The 19,926-nt window shown below is 46.9% G+C and overlaps 1 protein-coding gene across 2 annotated transcripts in view; it reads right to left on the reverse strand.

Moving 5' to 3' along the window:
- Positions 1–19,512, reverse strand: part of PSAP (prosaposin) — a 32,879-nt gene extending 13,367 nt beyond the window's left edge. For both annotated transcript variants that reach the window (XM_060406597.1, XM_004021440.4), the window contains exons 1-2: positions 19,443–19,512; positions 1,737–1,870 (exon numbers count right to left, since the gene is read on the reverse strand). In XM_060406597.1, the coding sequence (XP_060262580.1) occupies positions 1,737–1,870; positions 19,443–19,482 (174 nt within the window). In that variant the 5' untranslated portion in view covers positions 19,483–19,512. The remainder of the gene's footprint in view (positions 1–1,736; positions 1,871–19,442) is intronic.
- Positions 19,513–19,926: the final 414 nt, after the last annotated feature.

Genomic DNA, 19,926 nt, shown 5'->3' on the forward strand with positions numbered 1-19,926 from the left:
AATCTACCAGCTGGAGGCACTTCCCCGGTGGTCCAGTGGCTCAGACTCCATGCTCCCAATGCAGGGGGGCCTGGGTTTGACCCCTGGTCAGGGCACCACATCCCACATGCCACAACCAAGAGTTTGCACGCGTCCACTGAAGATCCTGCTTGCTGCAACTAAGACCTGGCTAAGTGAAGTGAAAGTCACTCAGTCGTGTCCGACGCTTTGTGACTGCATGGACTATACAGCCCCTGGAATTCTTCAGGCCAGAATACTGGAGTGGGTAGCCTTTCCCTTCTCCAGGGGATCTTCCCAACCCAGGGATTGAACCCAGTCTCCTGCACTGGTCTCCTGCATTGCAGGCGGATTCTTTCACCAGCTGAACCACAAGGGAAGCCTAAGTAGACAACTATTTTTAAAATCCAACTGGAAATCAGAGTAGCAAAAGTCAGAGAAAATTGGTACTGTGATGCAGAGAAAGGAGGGGAAGGCAGGGAAACAGGCCCAGCCAGACCCTCCGCACACTCACACCGGCGCCACTGCCAGTCCTTCACCTGCTTTCCACCTCCTGGGCCGTGCTGCACGCCAGTAGGGGCCACGTGTCACCACTGCAGAGCTCAGAGACGGAAAACCTGGCATCCCTCCGTGGCCCAGGACCATGGAAAGTCTAGCCAGTCCTCAAAGTGTGTGCCGTGTTCCCTTCTGTATGTCAACGGATTCTCAACCCATGAAGAAGGAACTGACACGTCTCAACTGACACAGGTGAGATAAAGGAACACCTGTGAATCCAGCTGCACTTAGAGAAACCGCCTTGAACCTTCGGGCCTAATCAGGCTAATCCCACGCATGGGGCCACTCGGGCATCCCGAATGAGTGCCCGCGAGGTTCAGGTGTCCACAAGACTGTCCTGTCGAGAGAGAGATATCTAAAAAGCTCCCTGCATGACACACTGACCTTCAAAAGAGGAAGCAGTATTAAAAACAAGACCAGAAGCAAATGAGAAACAAATCTGAAATTCTGGCCACAGACGGCAGGTCAAGAGTGAATTCAGAGACTTAAAGAGCAGTCTTATTTAATTAGTTCTTCTCTATGTGAAGTACTAGGAGCCGCTGACAAGTTTTAAGACTTCAAGCTCCACACAGTCAAACGCGGCTTGTACCATGGGTGGAAGCACTTCCCGGAGTCCGCTGACTCAGCCAGCAGAGCTTGGGCGTCTCCAGAGAAGGTTCAGACTGCGTGGAGTGCGCACTTGAGGTCTGTCACATCTCAAGAGTTTTCCCACATTAATGTGCTATATATTTACCACTGCTCAGAGGAAAAATCAGTGGCATCTTTTCCAGGCTGGCTATAGCTGGAAATAAAATTCTCGACAGGTACCAAGCTCTAGGGTCTGAATCAATGATGTGCCTGTTTGAGAGGCAGAGAGAGAAAATACCAAAAGAAGGGGAAAAGATTTTCAAAAGCTTAGCATCTACTTTGCGTGAGTGGCAAGGGCAGAGCTGTACCCATGGGTGCAGCCCCGGGAACGGCAGCCACACCTTATCTGGGGCAGAGAGGACAGAGTGGAGCACACAGCGGAGGCCGCCTGCCCTGTCTGCGCATGAAGACACTGAGTGACTGGAGTGGGGCCTCCCTGAGGGTATCCGCGCCCCACCACAAACAGGTCCTGCCTCCCCAGGGTCATCAGGAGGAGCAAACAAGAGGAGGCAGGAGAGAGCGCCTCGTGGAGGGCGGCAGTTCCAGACGACACTCACCACAGTCGGCTTGCTCCAGACGGTCTGCAGGCAGTGCTGCACGGCCCCGCAGTCGGCCGCCGTCTTCACATTCTGGCACCACACGGCCGAGCCTCTGGTACATTCCCTCAGGCCCAGGACGGGGCTGGCGAGAGCTGCAAGCAGAACCGGCGTGAGCATGTGGCCCGCTCCCACGAGGCCCGCCTCCCTCGCTGCCCCGGGATAGGGCCCTGGCACTCTGTGGGGACACTCGGCTGCCCCTCACCAGCTACAGGAGGCGCGAGTCACATAGCCAAGGAGCTGCATTGCCACCTGTGTCCCCGGGGGGAGGGACCACCCATCTGGTTCACTGGTTCAATAACGGTTTTCCTCTACCACTATTTTTAGGACAGTATCAGGCAACAGACCAGTCATTTTAATCTTTATAAACTTCCACAAAGTGTAAAAAGAAAATCAAAAAATAAAAGACTGGCAGGTTTAAAAACAAGATTCAAACTTCTACAGAATGAAAAATAGCCAAAGCTTAAAAAACTGTAATGAGACCACCAAGATTCATAGCCTATAAAACAATGGCTCTTGCATTCTCAGTCAATCCTAAAGGAAATTAGTCCTGAATATTCATCGGAAGGACTGATGCCGATATTTTTGGCCACCTGATGCGAAGAACTGACTCACTGGAAAAGACTCTGATGCTGGGAAAGATTGAAGGCAGGAGAAGGGGACGACAGAGGATGAGATGGTTGGATGGCATCACCGACTCAACGGACATGAGTTTGAGCAAGCTCCGGGAGTTGGTGATGGACAGGGAAGCCTGGCGTGCTGCAGCCCAGGGGGTCACAAAGAGTCAGACACGATTAAGAGTCAGACACGATTAAGCGACTGAACTGAATGTGGTTGTAGTAGACAAGACCCTTTATAAATCAACTGGGTGAGTTTCTGCATATAAACAAATCAAACTAGCAAAAAACAAGACTGCATAGCGACTGAGATATCACAAAGTGCACGTGTGTCCACCTGAAGCCAGTCGCACGCGCGGAGTCTCGTCTATGGGGAAACAAGGGAAGTAATCCGTGGAAGTCACAGCCACGGAAATGGGATTAGCAAAAAAAAAAAGACGGTCACCTGGGACCAAAGAAATGCAGGTTAAAGCGAGAAGGTACCATGTTTCCGAACAGCTAAGGGGCAACAAAAACCTGGTCAAAAACCAGTGACAAATTTGTGGTGAAAATGCACTATTATAAGGCTGACAGCAGTGTGACTGGTAAGCACTTCTCAAAATGTATTAATGTATTTTAAGAACTGGAGAGAAAAACTCCTCTTCAAAAGTCCACTTCTAATAAGACACTGTCGGGAAATACAGTAACTTAACAGGTAAAATATGACACACGTAAGTATACATATTAAGTAAAATTTACGATATTAAAAAAAAGGCAGATGTAAGCCGAATGGTCAAAAAATCGGGGGAAACTAGTGATATTCTTACCAAAATATGCAGCTGCTAAATATACTTATAAAGATAACATATGTCAAACAGGAAAAAATTCAAAAAGAATATGATACTGGGGTTTTACAAAAATCAGAAAATAAAACAATGTGGTTGGCAAAATTATTTAATTCCCAACGGCATGTTGTGTGTAATTTTTAAACAACACTTTATAAACTGCCTGAGAGCGCTTGTGTGTTTTTCTTAAAACAGGTCTATGGTATTCCTTAATTCTGTAACTGAGAAACAGCAAGAAAACTCTCACATTCACACCTCACTAGGAAACTACAGGTTATATCAGGCTGCCCGTAGGTGGACGACTGCCCAGGGCTCAAATTCCAGCATATATCATGAGAGGGCTGAGCTAACTGATACTGCAAACAGAAAGCATTTGGGGGGGGGGGGGGGGGTCTGGGAAGAAAACCCCAGAGCCAGTAAACAAACAGACTCAGCACCTCAGGCATCACGCTGCTTCACCCAGTAACCCAAGGGAGGGCACGGCAAGTTCCACAGACACCTGTCTCACACACCCACCCTCCCACCATGGGCTACACACAATGAGGGTGGCAGGTGCCCTCCCTCCAGGAGAAGGGAAATGCCGTTGCTCGAACACTTTACTAGCATTCAAGCCTAGTTAGAGTTCCACAAACTATTCATGCCAAGATGGGAGTCGCACATTACCAGAAAGCTCGAGTCAGATGACGTGCGCCCCTGCCGACACCAACAAACGAATTCCCAATCTGCGGGCCAGGTTACAGCCCTCTCTGACCTTTCAGAGCAAAACATCACCACCCGCAACCAGTTCATGAGCTCAACAGAACTGGCCGCATGCCAAAAGCTGCTGGCCTGGTTTGGTCTCTGTGGGAAGACACGTGCCAGGTTCACAACAGCCCCGCACTCCCCAGACAGTGAACCCTAACAGAGCCGAGCGGGGCTGGGCCCTCAGCTGCAGGTGCGGCGGGCGGAGCGGGCAGGGTCGCGAGGGTAAGGGCTCCGAGCAGTGAGGAAGCCACAGAGACACCCCCAGACCTGGCGGCTACCATAGCACCTCCCAGGCTCCTCCCAGGCACCGGTCTCGGGGTTCTCCTGAACGGCACCCGCCAAGACACACGGCCTGCTTCCATCTCCACACAGGGAGCGCCAGTTACCCACAGGAGTCTGCAAAAGGAGTCTCTGCGCAAAGGAACACACAGTGGTCCAGGGAAGCAGCAGGACGGACCTCAGCAGATAAAAGCAGGGCCAGTGAACAGCACTGCCTGCACAGGGCCCGACCACCGTTCTCCATCCAACACACACACAGTCCCGGACAACTTTCACCCGACTGTCCCAGCTGGGAACTGACCGGAATCTATCTATCAGGTTTCAGGGACACAATGCACCATCACAGGCCCGAGCAGCAGGAATGCTCTGGAACTTGTTTACTCCCTTAGGAACCTGAAGCAGTAACCACCTGCTCTTAAGACTTTCCTACTTGTTTCGGCCAAGCCATTCTGGACTAAAAAAGTAGCCCCCTTTATCTGATATTGGTCAAGCTACCAAGAAGCCAAGGTCATTTCCCAATTCCAACAGTTACTGAGTAATAAAAAGCCTGCACCTCAGAAACAGAGAAAAAAAGATGCAAGGTAGCCCATTTGGTAGACCTAAGAGGTCACCCAATCCACGCCTAAGAGACTTCATGGACACTGAGAAATGAAAACTGAAGTCCCAGCTCCTAGAAATTCAGTTCTCAGCTAGACATCCCCATTTACCTCCAACCTAAAGCCAAATTTACAAAGGAGCATATTATTAAAATGGCCTGTGGTGGGATTTCCTAAAATGACCTGAAACAGCTGCGTTTTCTCAGGTTGGTAACGAGGCTGAAACAAGCCTGGTGATGCCAGCAAGCTGCCTGCTGAGGTTCAGAGCTTATTCCCGGAGCAGGTCTCCTGGAACCAAACACTGAGTCAGAACAACTTCGGGACACAGATCCTTTCCCCAGAAAATGCTCTTGTACACAAAACCCTCACACCCCTTCAAGGGGCTCTCAACAGCTGTGCACAGAGCCAGCTCTAGCGGTAAGCATGGTTTTCCTCCACAGAAATGGGACAACTAAAATGAAGATGTAATCATTAGCCCCACCGAGACAAGCACAGGGCCCTTGGGTGGGATGTCAAGGTGAAGACAGACAGACTCCTGGACCCCAGAGCAGAAGGGACAGACACTGTAGTGCAGGCCTGGGAGCAGCGAGGAGGATGCCGAACTGCCTGCGGCAGCCAGGGGCGGCTTCTTCAAAACTGAAAAATGAAGTGGCACCTCAAAGACTATCTAAGGAGAGACGGGGTGTGTGTTTGCGGGGGCGGGGTGGGGGGGGAGGGCAGTGCTCTTTATAAAGGGAAAGCACCGGGCTTTCTCTTTTCAGGAGCCAGGCAGAAGCAGACCTCAGGCCCACTGGGAAGGACCCCAGCTGGCACCCTTGTCATCCTGCGGGCGACAGCACACGCTAGTGCCACCAGGTGGGATGTGGGAGATCCGGATGACGGGCACCTAATGGAGCACAAGGCTCCACCCAGAAAGACCAAGCAGGGAGCGGGGCAGCACGGAATGAGGGGGACAGCTGGACAAATAAAACCCTCTGGGTTAGGTTTAAATCTGAAGTCTGTGCAGCTGGGAGAGAGAACAGGGCAGCAAGAGCCAACAGCACGAGGACAGAGGTGGCGGTCAGGACCCGGGGACACAGGCAGGCAGGACACGGGTGTGTGCCTACTTCCTGGGACAGTGAGGGGCGCGCAGGTGGGAAGGTGAGGCCCCTGGGAGACTGGAGGCGTTCAGCTGGGAAACGGAAGGTTTCCAGGATGTGCACAGTTACCGTCACAGGCCAAGGACACCTTCCACCTTGGACACGGGGGCAGACCTGCTCTGAGCAGTGGGTCCGGACCCCAGACCTCAGGCCTCAGGGCAGTGGGGAGAGGTGAAGGGAAGCAGACCACAGCTCAAGGTAAGAAACATTAACATCCACAGGACGTAAAAAGGGAGTGGGTTGGCTCATTACATGATGACCTAGCCAAGAGCAGGAGCAACCAAGCAAAGGAAATGCCCAACCTGTGAGGGGTTCTGCGTAAGCGGGATCCTGAGTGGTGAGGGGGGAGGACCTCTCAGGGCTTCAAGTCTTCACTCTCATAATAACGAGGCGAATGACATTCAGTATCTACATATAACCAATGTTGAAATTACCCTAAACTACTTTCTTAGGTGTTATTTCTCAAAACATGTTCCCAGCAAAGCTTTCATCTCTATTTTGATCTTCCCACACTGTCCCCAAATACCAACTTCCTTCTCTGAGGCAACAGGCTGAACTCGAAGAAAGTTCTTAGAATGTCTGCCTGACCCCCTGGAGATTTCTGATTTAAGTCAGTCATATTAAGTAGGATCACTGCTCAGGGTGAGGCCAGCACTTAGTTCAAGGGCCTGGCATTTGAGCCCTTGGTGACAAGCACTGGTGGGCTGAAGTCAGACCAACAATGGCCTCAGAGTCACTAAACACCACAGGCAAGTTCCATTTTATTAGAACAGGGTTTTGGTTTTGCTTTTTTTCAAAGACTTCAGTTGTTATTTCCTTAGGAAATGGGTGGGTATGCTATTCCCTTTTTACTCCCCAGGCTTAGAAGAAAATAACCAGATGTGTTCTAAACCACTCCACATGTAAGTCATCAAAGATGGGTTGCAATGGAATTCTACTGTCTTGAGAACAGTTGCCATGAGCCGATCAGCCATGGGCTTTGCTTGTGGCAGCTCTAGACTCTGACCAAAAATCCTCAGTGAGCCTGGGGTGGGGGTGGGGGTGGGGGGTGGTGAGAGCTCACCACAGCCATGTATGTTTCAGGTGCTCTTACTATGACTTCTTAAGTGAGAAGGAACTAAATCCCGAGTTTAGAATGAGGCTTCTAAAGCAACTTATCCACTGTCTAAGTTAAAACGTGGTATACTGAAAAGAAAATAAGATCTGCCTGCAAGACCTGTCCAAATGACCTCCAGCAAACCATTATCCTTCTGAGTTTGTTTTTCATCTGTTAAGTGAGGATTTTACTGGGTTGTTTTGAGAAACAGGATGACAAAACTGTGCACTTTCAACTGCCAGAGTGCTACTCTCTCAACCGTTGTTCCTTACCATCATCTCTCTGGAATCTTTATCTACAGATAAATCTTTAATTTATCCCCTACCAGACTGGCTCTGAAATCAGTGAAGGTTCAGAGCTTGGCTCTATTACTTCCAGTCACATGACTGTCAGAATTTTAGTCTTCCAATCTGCAAAATGGGCCTTTTATGAGTACCTACTTCAGGCGATTTGTAAAAATTAATCTATTTGTAAAACAAAGTTAGTGCAGGGCTGGCAAGCTATGAAAGTCCAACGAGCACCATTACTATTACTGTCCATAGTAGTAACCAGATCTTTCTCAGGTCCACTATCCTGCCCAGAACAAGCATTCCACAAACAGCTGAATCAAGGCTGTTCAGTATGCTTTCTCTACATTTAATCAGGTCATTAAACGGCACCTCAACGACCTGGAGAGCTGCACCCCAACAACCTCAGAAGTTGCTGGTTGCTAAATTAAGACCCAGAAATCAAAAGGAGAGCGAAGCACAGAATATACTGTTAATGAGCCCAGGAGCAGACACTGCGTATCTAGGGATTAAACAAGAAGCCCTGCATGAACAAAAACGAGAGGTGCCCAGCGAGATACCGGTAAGAGCACCAGCGAAATGCTTTCCGCAATTCATGTAATTGCAGCCAGAGGCTGACTGCCCTCCAATCCCAAGAAAGCTGCCACTATTCAAAATATTTTTGGAACCCACCTTTTTAAAAAGCCCTTTCAAAACCTTTCCTTTTCTGGAAGGACAGGAAGCAGTGTGGCACCATGATCACTGCCCTGGTGATCAGGGGTAGACAGACCTGAAGAAACCCCTGCTCTGCTGTCTATGATAGCCAAGCCTCAGACCACTCACTAATGCCACAATTACCTGCAAAATATGGAAAACAAGCGTGCCCTCTTCTCAGGAATTCTGTGAAGACTAATGAGAAAGCAGAAGAGGCACTGACAGTGCCTAGGGCCTAAGAAGCTCAGCTGATTATAAACCAGCTTGTTATTCATGGTGAACCAGGGGGAGACGACAAAGGGAGGCGGTCACATTCTAATTTTTATGTTTTGGCATAAATTAACCTTTTTTCATGTTACCTTTAAAAATCAGAAAAAAACTTAAATCTTACAACCTGTTATAGGGAACAATTATCGCCCAGTGTGGCAAAGACCACAAGTTGCTCCCTGTATCTATTCTCCACCTGTTTCAAAGGGACAGAACTACAAATTCTTAGCTACATATAAGGCTGCCAAAATTAAAAGCCACATTTCCCAGTTCCCCTTTTAGCAAGATCTGGCCATGAAACCATATTGTGGCTGATGGGGTGGATGTGAGGAGAGGTTACTGAACTTTTACAGACAAATGTGATGGCAGGAACTCTGGCAGCCAGGATGAGCCATAAAGAAAGGGGCTAAACTTCAAGGATGCTGAACATTAACCTAGAAGAATGTGGGTCTCTGAATTCTTTTGGAAGTAGAAACACTATACCAGCCCTAGACTGCCTGGCTCCTGAACTTACTATGATAGGTAAGAACAGTTCAATAATATTTAAGCCATCATTATTCTAGGTCTCTGTTGCCTGCAGTTAACTGACAGCTAACTTTAATAGCAGCTTAATCATCTACCTAACTCACCAAAATAGTCTCCAAATGATAAGTCTTTACTAAGGCTTAACTTCATTAAGGATATTTAAATATCCATGTACACAACATAATTGACAAAGATTTTCAAAAACAACCTGAGAATGAAGGGGATAATTATTCCTAGAATGTGTATTTTATGCCCTATTGGTTACAACAATCAGTCTTTTTAGCCATATAAAATCTTTTCTTTTTAAATATTTCCGATAACATATGCTAAATACTGTTCGAGTGAGATTATTTAAAAAAAAGGGGGGGAGGGTGTTACAGAAAATGCAAGCAGCCTCCCTGTATCAATAATCAGAACACTCAGCACACATTCCACAGGGCAGTGGATCTGATGCCTGGGTAATGCACTGCCATGGCAACAAGCAGGTTGCTAGGAAACCGAGAGATGAACCCCAGGAGGGGCAGCATCTACCTCAGGTTTGTGCACTTAGATTCCCTAAGAGCAAGGAGATAATACAACGCAGTCAACACTGACTACTCGATGAAACAGCTGGTGTCACAAATAACTTCGATGGCAAAGAACATTTGTCTCTTCTTTATAGGATCTTGCTTTTGGAGAACATTCCACAGAGCTGAATAAAAACACTGCCCATTTAATCATTCAGAATGGCATTAGCTTAGAGGCAGCCTGCCTTGATCTGGAGGAAGTAAGGTCCAAATATTCCTCTTATCACAAAAGCAATCTGCGGCAATAAAGCCTTCAAGCTCCCTAGGCTGACATGCCATTACCTCTGGCCCAGATAAGCTATTATTTCTGATTCTTAAGACAAAGGTTCTTTCTTCCTTCTTTCTCCTCTCGCGCTGCCGCCATGTTTCTCAATTTTCCTCATAAGCCAGATCATTCTAGGAAGAAATTAATCCTCGTGAAGAAAGCGACAGGATGCTCGGGCACACGGCCCTGTGTGGCAACACACACTGAGGGGCAAGGTGATCTTAAGATTGTACAAGAATGATTCAACTTGGCATACTTAATTTGGGGAAGAGAAATTCCTATCTCCTTCATTCAAGACCATTCCAGTCCTAACACAACACTGCAAATCAACTATACTCCAATAAAGAGATTTAAAAAAAAACAAGAGCACTCTAGTGCAATATAAACTGTCAGCAAAAGCTCTTCCAACATGTCAACCTATCAGGTTAATGATCAAAGATGAACTTAAATCACCTTAGGTAAGATTATGCCGCAGGGCCAGACAGGACTGCCTAACACCCAGCCAGGTGGATGGGTGTAAGCAGGGGTCAAAAATGCACATCCTCGTGGCCCAGGGTACGGCCCAGGAGTCAATTCAGCCAGCAGTCAGTCCAGGCTCTACCCCATCCCTACTGATCAGCTAGGTGGTCTCGGCTCCCCAAAGAAGAAAATATTCTTTAAAAGAAAAAAAAAAAGATTTTCATGCAAACTCCACTAAAAAGGAGTGTTCCGGGCTTATCCCACATTGATTGTTTATTAACTAGAAAGTTCCAGGGTCTTCCCTGGTGTTCCAGTGGCTAAGACTCCACGCTACCAACACAGGGGGCCTGGGTTTGATTCCTGGGTGGGGAACCAGATTCCACACGCTGCAACTGAGAGTTCGCATGCCTCCACTAAAGATCCTGCGGGCTGCAACTAAGGCCTGGCGCAGCCAAATAAATTAAATGTAAATAAAACAGAAGTGTCAGACACGTGTGTGTCTACAAGTTTCACTTACTTAACACTTAAGAAGAATACCACCTTCACTGAAAATGCGGAAATCTAAAATTCAGACCACAGCATGGATGAGGGCAGGACACTAGAATGCCCCCAGTATTCTGACTTACTTGCTCTCACCTGTGAGGGCTCTTGGGAGGATAAAATCGACTTTAAGTAAAAAGCTCCTTGAAGAGAGCTGGGCACACAGTGAACTCTCGGGAAGGGTCACCTACTCTGACACCTGCAGTTCCTGCAAATCAGCTACACCAGTGGTTCACACTCCAAGCATGGTCTATGGAACCCTGAGGGTCTCAAAGATTCTTTCAGAGGGTCTGTGAGGTCAAAATCCTCATAATAAGAGTAATATGAAGATGCTAGTTGCCTTGTTCACTCATTCACCCACAAAGGAGCAGCGGAATTTTTCCAGAAATGTGACATGTGACAGTGCAAAGAATGAATGCAGAAACAACTGAAAGTCCAGCCAGATGTTAAAAAGATTGCAAAAATGTAAAAGAAACTGTTCCCTTCCCTAAGTATGTTTATGTTTAGGAAAAGAGCTATTTTTCATTAAAATCACAGTATTTTAACATGTAATGGATTTATTTTTTTAAGCATTATTTTTAAAATTGTGTCATTTATAAGATGGTAAACATCAACAGATATAATCCACATTAAGAAAAGTTCTTTGGGGGTCTCTCAGTGTCTCCTGAATACACACGGATCCTGAGACCAACAAGTTGGAGAACCACTGCATTAAAACAGTTATAAACAATCAAGTTCTGGAACCAAAAGGAGGGGAAATAACTTCCAGAAATTATCAGGGCCACCAGGGGTATGTAAGTCATGTTCGGCTCTGGTGTCCCTACTCCCTACACAAAATCCTCTCCAGCAAGCTTGGGGGACAAGGGACGGGCAGTTTCTAGTCTGGACACAAACTAGTATCACTTGAATCCAAAGTCACTCCTGATTTGGCAACTCCTAAACACAATGTCTCAAAATTAGTTTCAGTTAATAAAAGAAAATGCTTTGCTTAATCATGACAAAGACCTGGTGCTACCAGCATTTAGGTTTGCGGAGCTGACATCTACTTTCGCTGCCTCACACCACAGTCCAGCAGTGCTGAGCACCTACGAGGTGCTGAACACCGTTATACATGCTGCAGATCCATAAGTGACCAAGACAACAAACAAACACACATCACACGATGCCAGGCAGAGCTGAGCGTTACGAAGAGAAATGAAGCTAAGGAAAAGCAAGACGAGGGCAGGTGGCACAGCCACTTCAGACAGAGCAGTGGACAACAGCTCAGCAGAGAGCAACCACACGATTATCTGAAAAGGAAGATGTCCCAGACCGGTAGAACACAAACGCACAAATTTTGAGCAACAGTAACTCAGCAGCCCTGACCTGACAGGAGAGGGAGAAGAACCCTTCAGAGTATCCGGGGACCAGAAGACGTGACCGCGCACGATAAACTGCAGGTTTTCCCCCTACACGGCCCTCTGGCGTCAGCGCCTGCACACGCGGGACAGCAGCCCAGCATGGCTGTTACAGGAGTTTCGTTTTGGCTTTTATCTTTTTTTTTTTTTTTTTTTTACTGTAATAAGTGACATCACAAAGACTGGCCGAAAGAACTTTCTATAACATCTCCTGTCATGTAAAGACTTACCTTTCAAAAGCAGTATCTATCCAAATATGACCAGAATTCAACTTTAAAATTTAGAATTTAAATTTAAAATTTAGAACCCATCTCACTTTTTCTGGGACACAGATGTCCATCAACAGGTTTAACCAAATCAAACCATCTATACAATAAAATACGCTGCAGCTACTTTTTTAAACAGCTGGGAAGCAGAAAGTGATTAAGAAGACAGGACAACTGAAGTGCAATGTGGTACTCTGGATCCACTCTTGGAACAAAAACACGAGCTTAGTGGGAAAAGTGGTAAAATCCACATAAAGTGTGCAATCTGCATGAGCGCTCAGTTGTCTCCGATGCTGCGACCGCATGGACCGTAGCCCACCAGGCTCCTCTGTCCATGAGCTTTTCCAGACAAGACTAGAGGGGGCTGCCATTTCCTCCCCCAGGGGCTCTTCCTGACCCAGGGATTGAACCTGAGTCTCCGGCATTGGCAGGCAGATTCTTTACCACTGAGCCACCTGGGACGCCCATGCAGTCCAGTTAACAGTTTAATTTCTTACTTCTAACAAGTGTACAGTGATTACACAAGATGGTAACAGCAGGGCACACAGGGTGAAGGCTGTACAGAAACTCACTGTACTAGCTTTGCAACTTTTCTGTAAATCTAAGATTATTCCAAAATTTAAAAAAAAATTTAGAAAGGTAAGTAGTATAGATATGTATATTCTAAAGATATAAAGATATAAAGATACAAAGATATAAATATAAAGATATTATATAAAGATATAAATAGAGAGAAATGCAAAACCACCTCATTTTTTTACTCTTATCATGGCAAAATTTCAAGTTTGACATCAAATGTTAATAACGTAACTAAAAACTGCATATTCTGTGGGAAAAGAAATTCCTAAAATCATTTTAGAAATTAATTCAGCAATTTCTAATTAAGATGGAAATAGATACTGTCCAACTCTTTATGACCCCATAGACTCTGGCCTGCCAGGCGCCCCGTCCATGAAATTCTCCAGGCAAAAATACTGGAGTGGATTCCCATTCCCTTCTCCAGGGGATTCTTCTGACCCAGGCATCAAGTCCCATTTTCTTGCACTGCAGGCAGATTCTTTACAATCTGAGCCATCAGGGAAGCCCAGATATACTCTACAACTCAGCAATTATGTTCCTAGGTATATCCTGTAAGGAAGTGTCTATTCATGTGCACAGCAGTTATTTACAGCATAAAAATAAAACTGGAATAATCTGAATGTCTAGCAACAGAATGGAGAATAAGTATCATATAAATGGAATACTTTAGTGAAAATGAATGAAACAGACCTAAATTTTCAAAATGAACCTCACTAGCAAAAAAAAAAAAAAAAAACCAACCCCAAGAATACGTATTATTTATAAAATGTTTAAAATATCCAGAACAATACTAATCATACCTGCTGAAAATCACACTTACAAAAATGCATGAAAGTATAAAGATAGACCTTCAGGGGGATGATAAACACCAAGCTCAGGAAGGCAGTTATCTATGGAAGGAGGTGGGTTGTTCTGTATCTTAACTAGGGGATTAGAACTGTGGTGTTGGAGAAGACTCTTGAGAGTCCCTTGGACTGCAAGGAGATCAAACCAGTCAATCCTAAAGGAAATCAACCCCGAATATCCATTGGAAGGACTGATGCTGAAGCTGAAGCTCCAGTACTTGGGCCACCTGATACAAAAAGCTGACTCACTGGAAAAGATCCTGATGCCAGGGAAGACTGAAGGCAGGAGGAGAAAGGGATGACAGAGGATGAGATGGTTGGATGGCATCACTGACTCAACAGACATGAGTTTGAGCAAACTCTGGGAGATGGTGAAGGACAGGAGTGCAGAAGTCCATGGGTCACAAAAATAGTCGGACACAGCTTAGTGACTCAACAACAACAAATATACACGGGTCTTCATTATAATTACTCTTCTACTTTTCTGGATGTCTAGGATGCTCCATGATGGAAAAGAAAAAAAAAAAAAAGAGCAAGGAGCAAACAGTCAGTGTAATATGTATTTGTGTTAAAAAGAAAAACAGAAGGGAAATTATACACCCAGTCACCTGTAGGTAACCAGGGAGGTTCCTAAAGAAGCTGGTACCAGGGTGCCTCAGGGAAAGGCCCGAGGGTGGGGGTGGGGGGAAAGGTGGTAGGAGGGAGACAGACTTTTCTCTCTGCCCTTTGTCTGTGATATGCAGTTATTACCTAATTAGTTCACCTCCACTGATGGACAGGGAACCAGACTTGGGGGTGAGAGGTCGCAGAGGGGGTGTGGAACAGGCTCCGGGGACCATGGTTAGTGACGATGGGCCTAGAATCTGAGCAGTCAGGTTGCCAGGAGCCAACCTGATCTGCTGGGCTGCTCTGTTAAAGACTGATCCATAAACTGAGAGTCTGGCTGCCGAGCCAAACTCTTTCCCCCCTCCTTCCTAATGGCTGACTACCTACCCTGGTTTGTTTTCTGACCCAGTCATTATGACCAACACACACATTTACAAGTCAATGTAATTTTGTTTGTTGTTAAATTTACAACATCTTCTGAAATGAAAGGAGGCACGAGACATCACAAAATCAAGGGCTGAGATGAGAGGGTTCGCTGCGCCGGCAGAACAAGGACATTACCAAACACGCACTGCTTCCGTACATGGCGTGACAACAAAGCTCACAGCGCCCCGTGCCTGGGCCCCGTCCCTCAGCAAGCTAGGAAAGCGTCACTCCAGCCCAGTTAGGTAGGAATGACTACCAGTCCTACTTTACAGATGAGGAGGCAGTTTAAGAAAACTGCCCAGGGTCATACAGGCAGTGGTGTGCTTGGTTAAAACTTCAATTCCACAGTATCACCTCACTCCCATATTAAAGAACTACACATTCCACAAGAAAACATGAAATTTGGAGAGATTATTCTTCAGTGCACAGGCCATTACCCAAGGTCACAATTCAGGGGTTATTTGCTGAAACTTCAATAAACAGAAGTAAAGAAATGAGTGCTTTTGTCAACACACTCTTCATCCCAATCACTACAGTATTCACCATCACACACGCTTCATCCCAATCACTACAGTATTCACCATCACGCACGCTTCATCCCAATCACTACAGTATTCACCATCACGCACGCTTCATCCCAATCACTACAGTATTCACCATCACACACTCTTCATCCCAATCACTACAGTATTAACCATCAGTTTTTAAAGGATTAAAAAAAAAAAAAGCGCAAGAAAAATCCAGACCCTCCATCCAGGAGGAAGACCCAAATCATGGGTGTCAGGACCAAGGCTTAGGTTTAGAATGCGCATGCTAGAAGACTTGCCTCCAGAAGCTGCAGCGCACACCGGTCCAACGAGGCAAGGTCTTGGTCTTGAGAATGTCCCATGCCTTACTAGGTGTTTTCCCCAGCCAGCAGTTCCCTGTTTGCCCTTCCTCTTCCCAATCCAGTCAAGCCACAGGCCAGCCATTCCACGGTTTCACATCTCAAGAAAATGTAGGACCAAGTTCCCCTTCCTCATTTAGGAAAACTCAGACGACCTGATCCAATACACTTCGGCTATCACTGGTGGTACTGGATACACCTTGTCAAATGCAACTAAATATAGCATTACTAAATCCTTGATTGGCTAATACAAATAACCCCTTCACAAATTATATTCATATTACTATGAATGTTGATTCTGACTAAAAACTGATAAACAGGGAAACTGCCCAAATTCCTGACAGGTGAGAACTGGAACTGACTTCCCTGGTGGCTCAGACAGTAAAGAATCTGCCTACAATGCAGGAGACCCAGGTTCAATCCCTGGGCCAGGAAGATCCCCTGGAGAAGAGAATAGCTACCCAATCCAGTATTCTTGCCTGGAGAATCCCATAGGCAGAAGAAACCGGCAGCAAGGTCCCAAAGAGTTGGACACAGCTGAGCGACTAACACTTTCACCTTCTGACAGGTGAAAACTGGAACTGATGATATTCAGCAGGCATCCCATAATCACGTTTGCATCTTAGTGAGTGGATTCCCAGGTGGCTCAGTGGCAATCTGCCTGCTAAAATGCAGGAGATGCGAGTTCAATCCCTGGGTCGGGAAGATCCCCTGGAGGAGGAAATGGCAACCCACTCCAGTATCCATGCTGGGAAAATCCCATGGTCAGAGGAGCCTGGTGGGCTATAGTCTGTGGGGTCACAAAGAGTCAGATTTGACTGAGCATGCGCGCACACAACATCTTAATAAAAATAAGCTGTCACGGGACTTCCCTGGTGGTCCAGTGGTTAAGAATCCACCTGCCAATGCAGGTGACATGGGTTCAATCCCTGGCCTGGGGACTAAGATCCCACCTGCCGTGGGGAAACTAAGCCCATGAGCCACAGCTCCTGAGCCCTCCCACACCCAAAGCCCATGCTCCACTACAGTGAGAAGCCCCCACACTGTAACTAGAGAAAGCGAGCACAGCAACGATGACCCAGCAAGGCCAACGATAAAGAAAAAAGATTTTTAGAGCAGCTATCAAACGAATATAAGTTTGTACATAATACATAAGCATCCCTAGAGAGCTACCTGCCTCAGTGCTGGGCAAACTGTTCAGGTGGCTAGCCTGCACACAAGTGACAGTAATAGGCAGCTAAGCTGTAGGGAATATGTACCACCTCCCAGACGCCAAGCCACAGGTCTTATACTTTTCACCTCATTAACGCTGGGCCTGCCTTTCTCCACTAGAAGAATCACCCAATAGTATGTCCTCACTCTATGATCCCATGTATAAAAAGCTCAAAAACAGCAGTTGGGTTGTTACATCAAAGTGCTAGAAGCTAAGTGAGTGGTTTCCTTTGGGATAAGTTAGAGATGGGAGGCACAGGGGCTTCTGGAGTGGGCTTGCTCACGGGCAGCAATACCTCAATTTGTACACTTAAAATGTGCATGTTTTCTGGGTGTAAATTACAGCCCAGTAAATTTGTAAAGAATTAAGCAGTTCACATTGATGGAAGGACAGACAAAGGGCAAGCACTGTCAGGAGTCCTGGGTTCTGATTCTGACTTCCCCAGTAAATGGCCTACGGTTTGGGGGAGTCATTTCTGGGGGCCTCGATATCTTCATTTCTGAGCAGTCAGAGGAGGCACTCTCCATTTCTCTCAGTATACCATCACTGCCATTTATTTTCCAGGTGGAGAAAAAGGACAGGCAACAGGATGATTGGAAAAGTAACTCAAAAGCAAACATCTCTACCACCAGGACATCATTGAAACACAAAGTAGAAAGCCTCTGCAGATCCAGATGACACGCTCTCAGGGAGCAGATGATGGCTGCCGTCACCAGGCACCTACATTAACAAGCTCAACATCAATCCTAAACATTTTTTATCTTTTCAAAAACCTACACTGAGGCCAGAACTGTCAAAGCAAGCAGGCATTCACACATTGTGTTCAGAGTATGAACCAGTGAAGTTGCTCAGTCGTGTCTGACTCTTTGTGACCCCATGGACTGTAGCCTACCAGGCTCCTCCATCCATGGAATTTTCCAGGCAAGACTACTGGAATGGGTTGCCATTTCCTTCTCCAGTTCAGAGCATGACCTTGCCGTAATCCTGAAGGCTGGGCAGCAAGGTTAGAGCACATTATTACACACTCCTATCTCCCAATTGCTCTGGGAAGAAGGTGTCTAGGTTAACTGTCTGGCTAGCCACACTCCCATATATACTGTACCAGAGGAGGACTTTACATTTCCTCTTTGTGTGGTGTGATTCAGAACCCCTAAGGGTCTTGTGAGGAGTGACTCACTGCCATTAAGAAAAATTGGACACTGAAAAACGAAATAATTGTTCTCAATCAGTATAGATAAATTAGAGACTACACCATGGAATAACAAGCAGTATCAACCTCAGCAAGAAAAAGTTTCTTCAGTGATTATAAACCAAAAATCTTTATAAACTGATCGCCTTTCATAATCAACAAGTAAAACAAGGTTAGGAGCTTGGTTTAAGGTTAAGACACATTTCTGGAAGTTGCTGAAAGCTAACATGAAGAAATACACCTTAAATTTATCTCACCTATAAGTAACTTACTTCTTTGATTTTTCCATCAACTGTCATCCATTCTGCTATGGTTTAATTTAAACTTGGATTGCTGCATGAGTTAAAATGGAAGCGAGCCCTTAAATTACAGTTCGCCAGAAACAGAAACTGGGAATGGCTGTAAAGATCCGATTTATTTCCCTCAGTGGGCTATTATCTGAAAACACCCGGATTTGTGAAAGCACCTCTCTGTATTTAAATTAAAATCTCTATTTCTCTCACTCCGTGCCCTTTGCCACGATGATTTAAATGAGGTTAAGATGTGAAGACAAAGGCTGAGGGTGTGGGGAAGGCATAGGGCTCTTTCTAATTCCAGGAAGGCAGTGCAGCTAGTTCTCAAGCTTGGCCCTGTAGAGATTTTAACAACCATTAGTACCACTTCAGGACAATTAGTGGGTTTAAGAATACTGCTGTGTAGCGCCAACTTCTCAGGTACCTACATTTTCACCAAAATAAAGGCCACTGCCAAAGCCGGCCAATGGCCACGCAAGATGAAAGGAGGGCTCCATTGCGACCAACAAAACCCTCATACCATCTTCGAGATGTAGGGTGAAGAGTAAACACGGATACAAAGATAAGCATCAACACAGAAGATTCATAAAACTGTGCTTCCTGCAACTTCAATACTTTTAAAAACTGGGGCAAGAAAGGCCCAGGGCCGAAGTCTGTCCAGAAGTTGAGGCTCCAGTCCATCTCGATCACGTGCGCCCAGCAGAAGCAGAACACAGCTGCTGGAGGGGGGTCACCCTACAAGCCCACCCCGAGAGCAGGACGGAGTTTAAGGGACGGCCCCAGTGAGCCCTAGCCACGCCCACTTAAGCCCTGAGGGAGACGCTACTTCCCCTGCCCCACCCGCCGGACCCCAGACCCTTAGCAACCAGGTTTCCAACGGCCTCCCGCAGCCCCTCCGCCGCTCAGCAGCTACCAGGCGCTGCGCACGCGCCTGCGCGGTGCGCGCCCCGAGCCAATCCCTACGGAGCGCGGAGGGGCGAGGCCCGGTACAGCCCGCTCCAGGACCAGCGGGCCGCGTTCTGCGGGGGACCCCTACCCCAGGCTGAGGGGGTGGGGCTCCCAGGGCTTACCCCCGCCGAGGAGGCTGGCCAGGACGAAGAACGAGTACATGGCGCCACCGGACTCCGCAGTCTGCAATGCAGAGCGTCAGCTGATTCTCGGCGAATATAAACCTGCTCCGCCCCAGAGCCGCCCACTGCGCAAGCGCAAGATCAATCCCCGCCGGGCGGGTCCGAATTCCCGCCTCCCCCCCCCCGCAGCCTGACTCAGCGCCACACAGGGCGCCTGCGCGGAGGGGAGGGGAGGCGGGGCGGAAGGAGGGAGGGGTCATCGAAAAAGAATACATCATTGAAGACGGGAGGGATTATTTATATAAAATATCTTTCGAGCCTCACCTTTTTTCTCTGACGTGCCATTTTCTGTTATTAGGGCCATTTTTCAGCCGAAAATTGAAAAGGTTTCAATTCTTACTTTTTTTTCTAAGCTCTCACAGTCAGAACTCAAACTCACCCCCTGACCCAAAGCTGTCTCCTGAATTGACATTCATGGTCTTTA

The sequence above is a fragment of the Ovis aries genome, chromosome 25, assembly GCF_016772045.2.
Source record: "Ovis aries strain OAR_USU_Benz2616 breed Rambouillet chromosome 25, ARS-UI_Ramb_v3.0, whole genome shotgun sequence".
NCBI classification, from domain to species: Eukaryota; Metazoa; Chordata; class Mammalia; order Artiodactyla; family Bovidae; genus Ovis; species Ovis aries.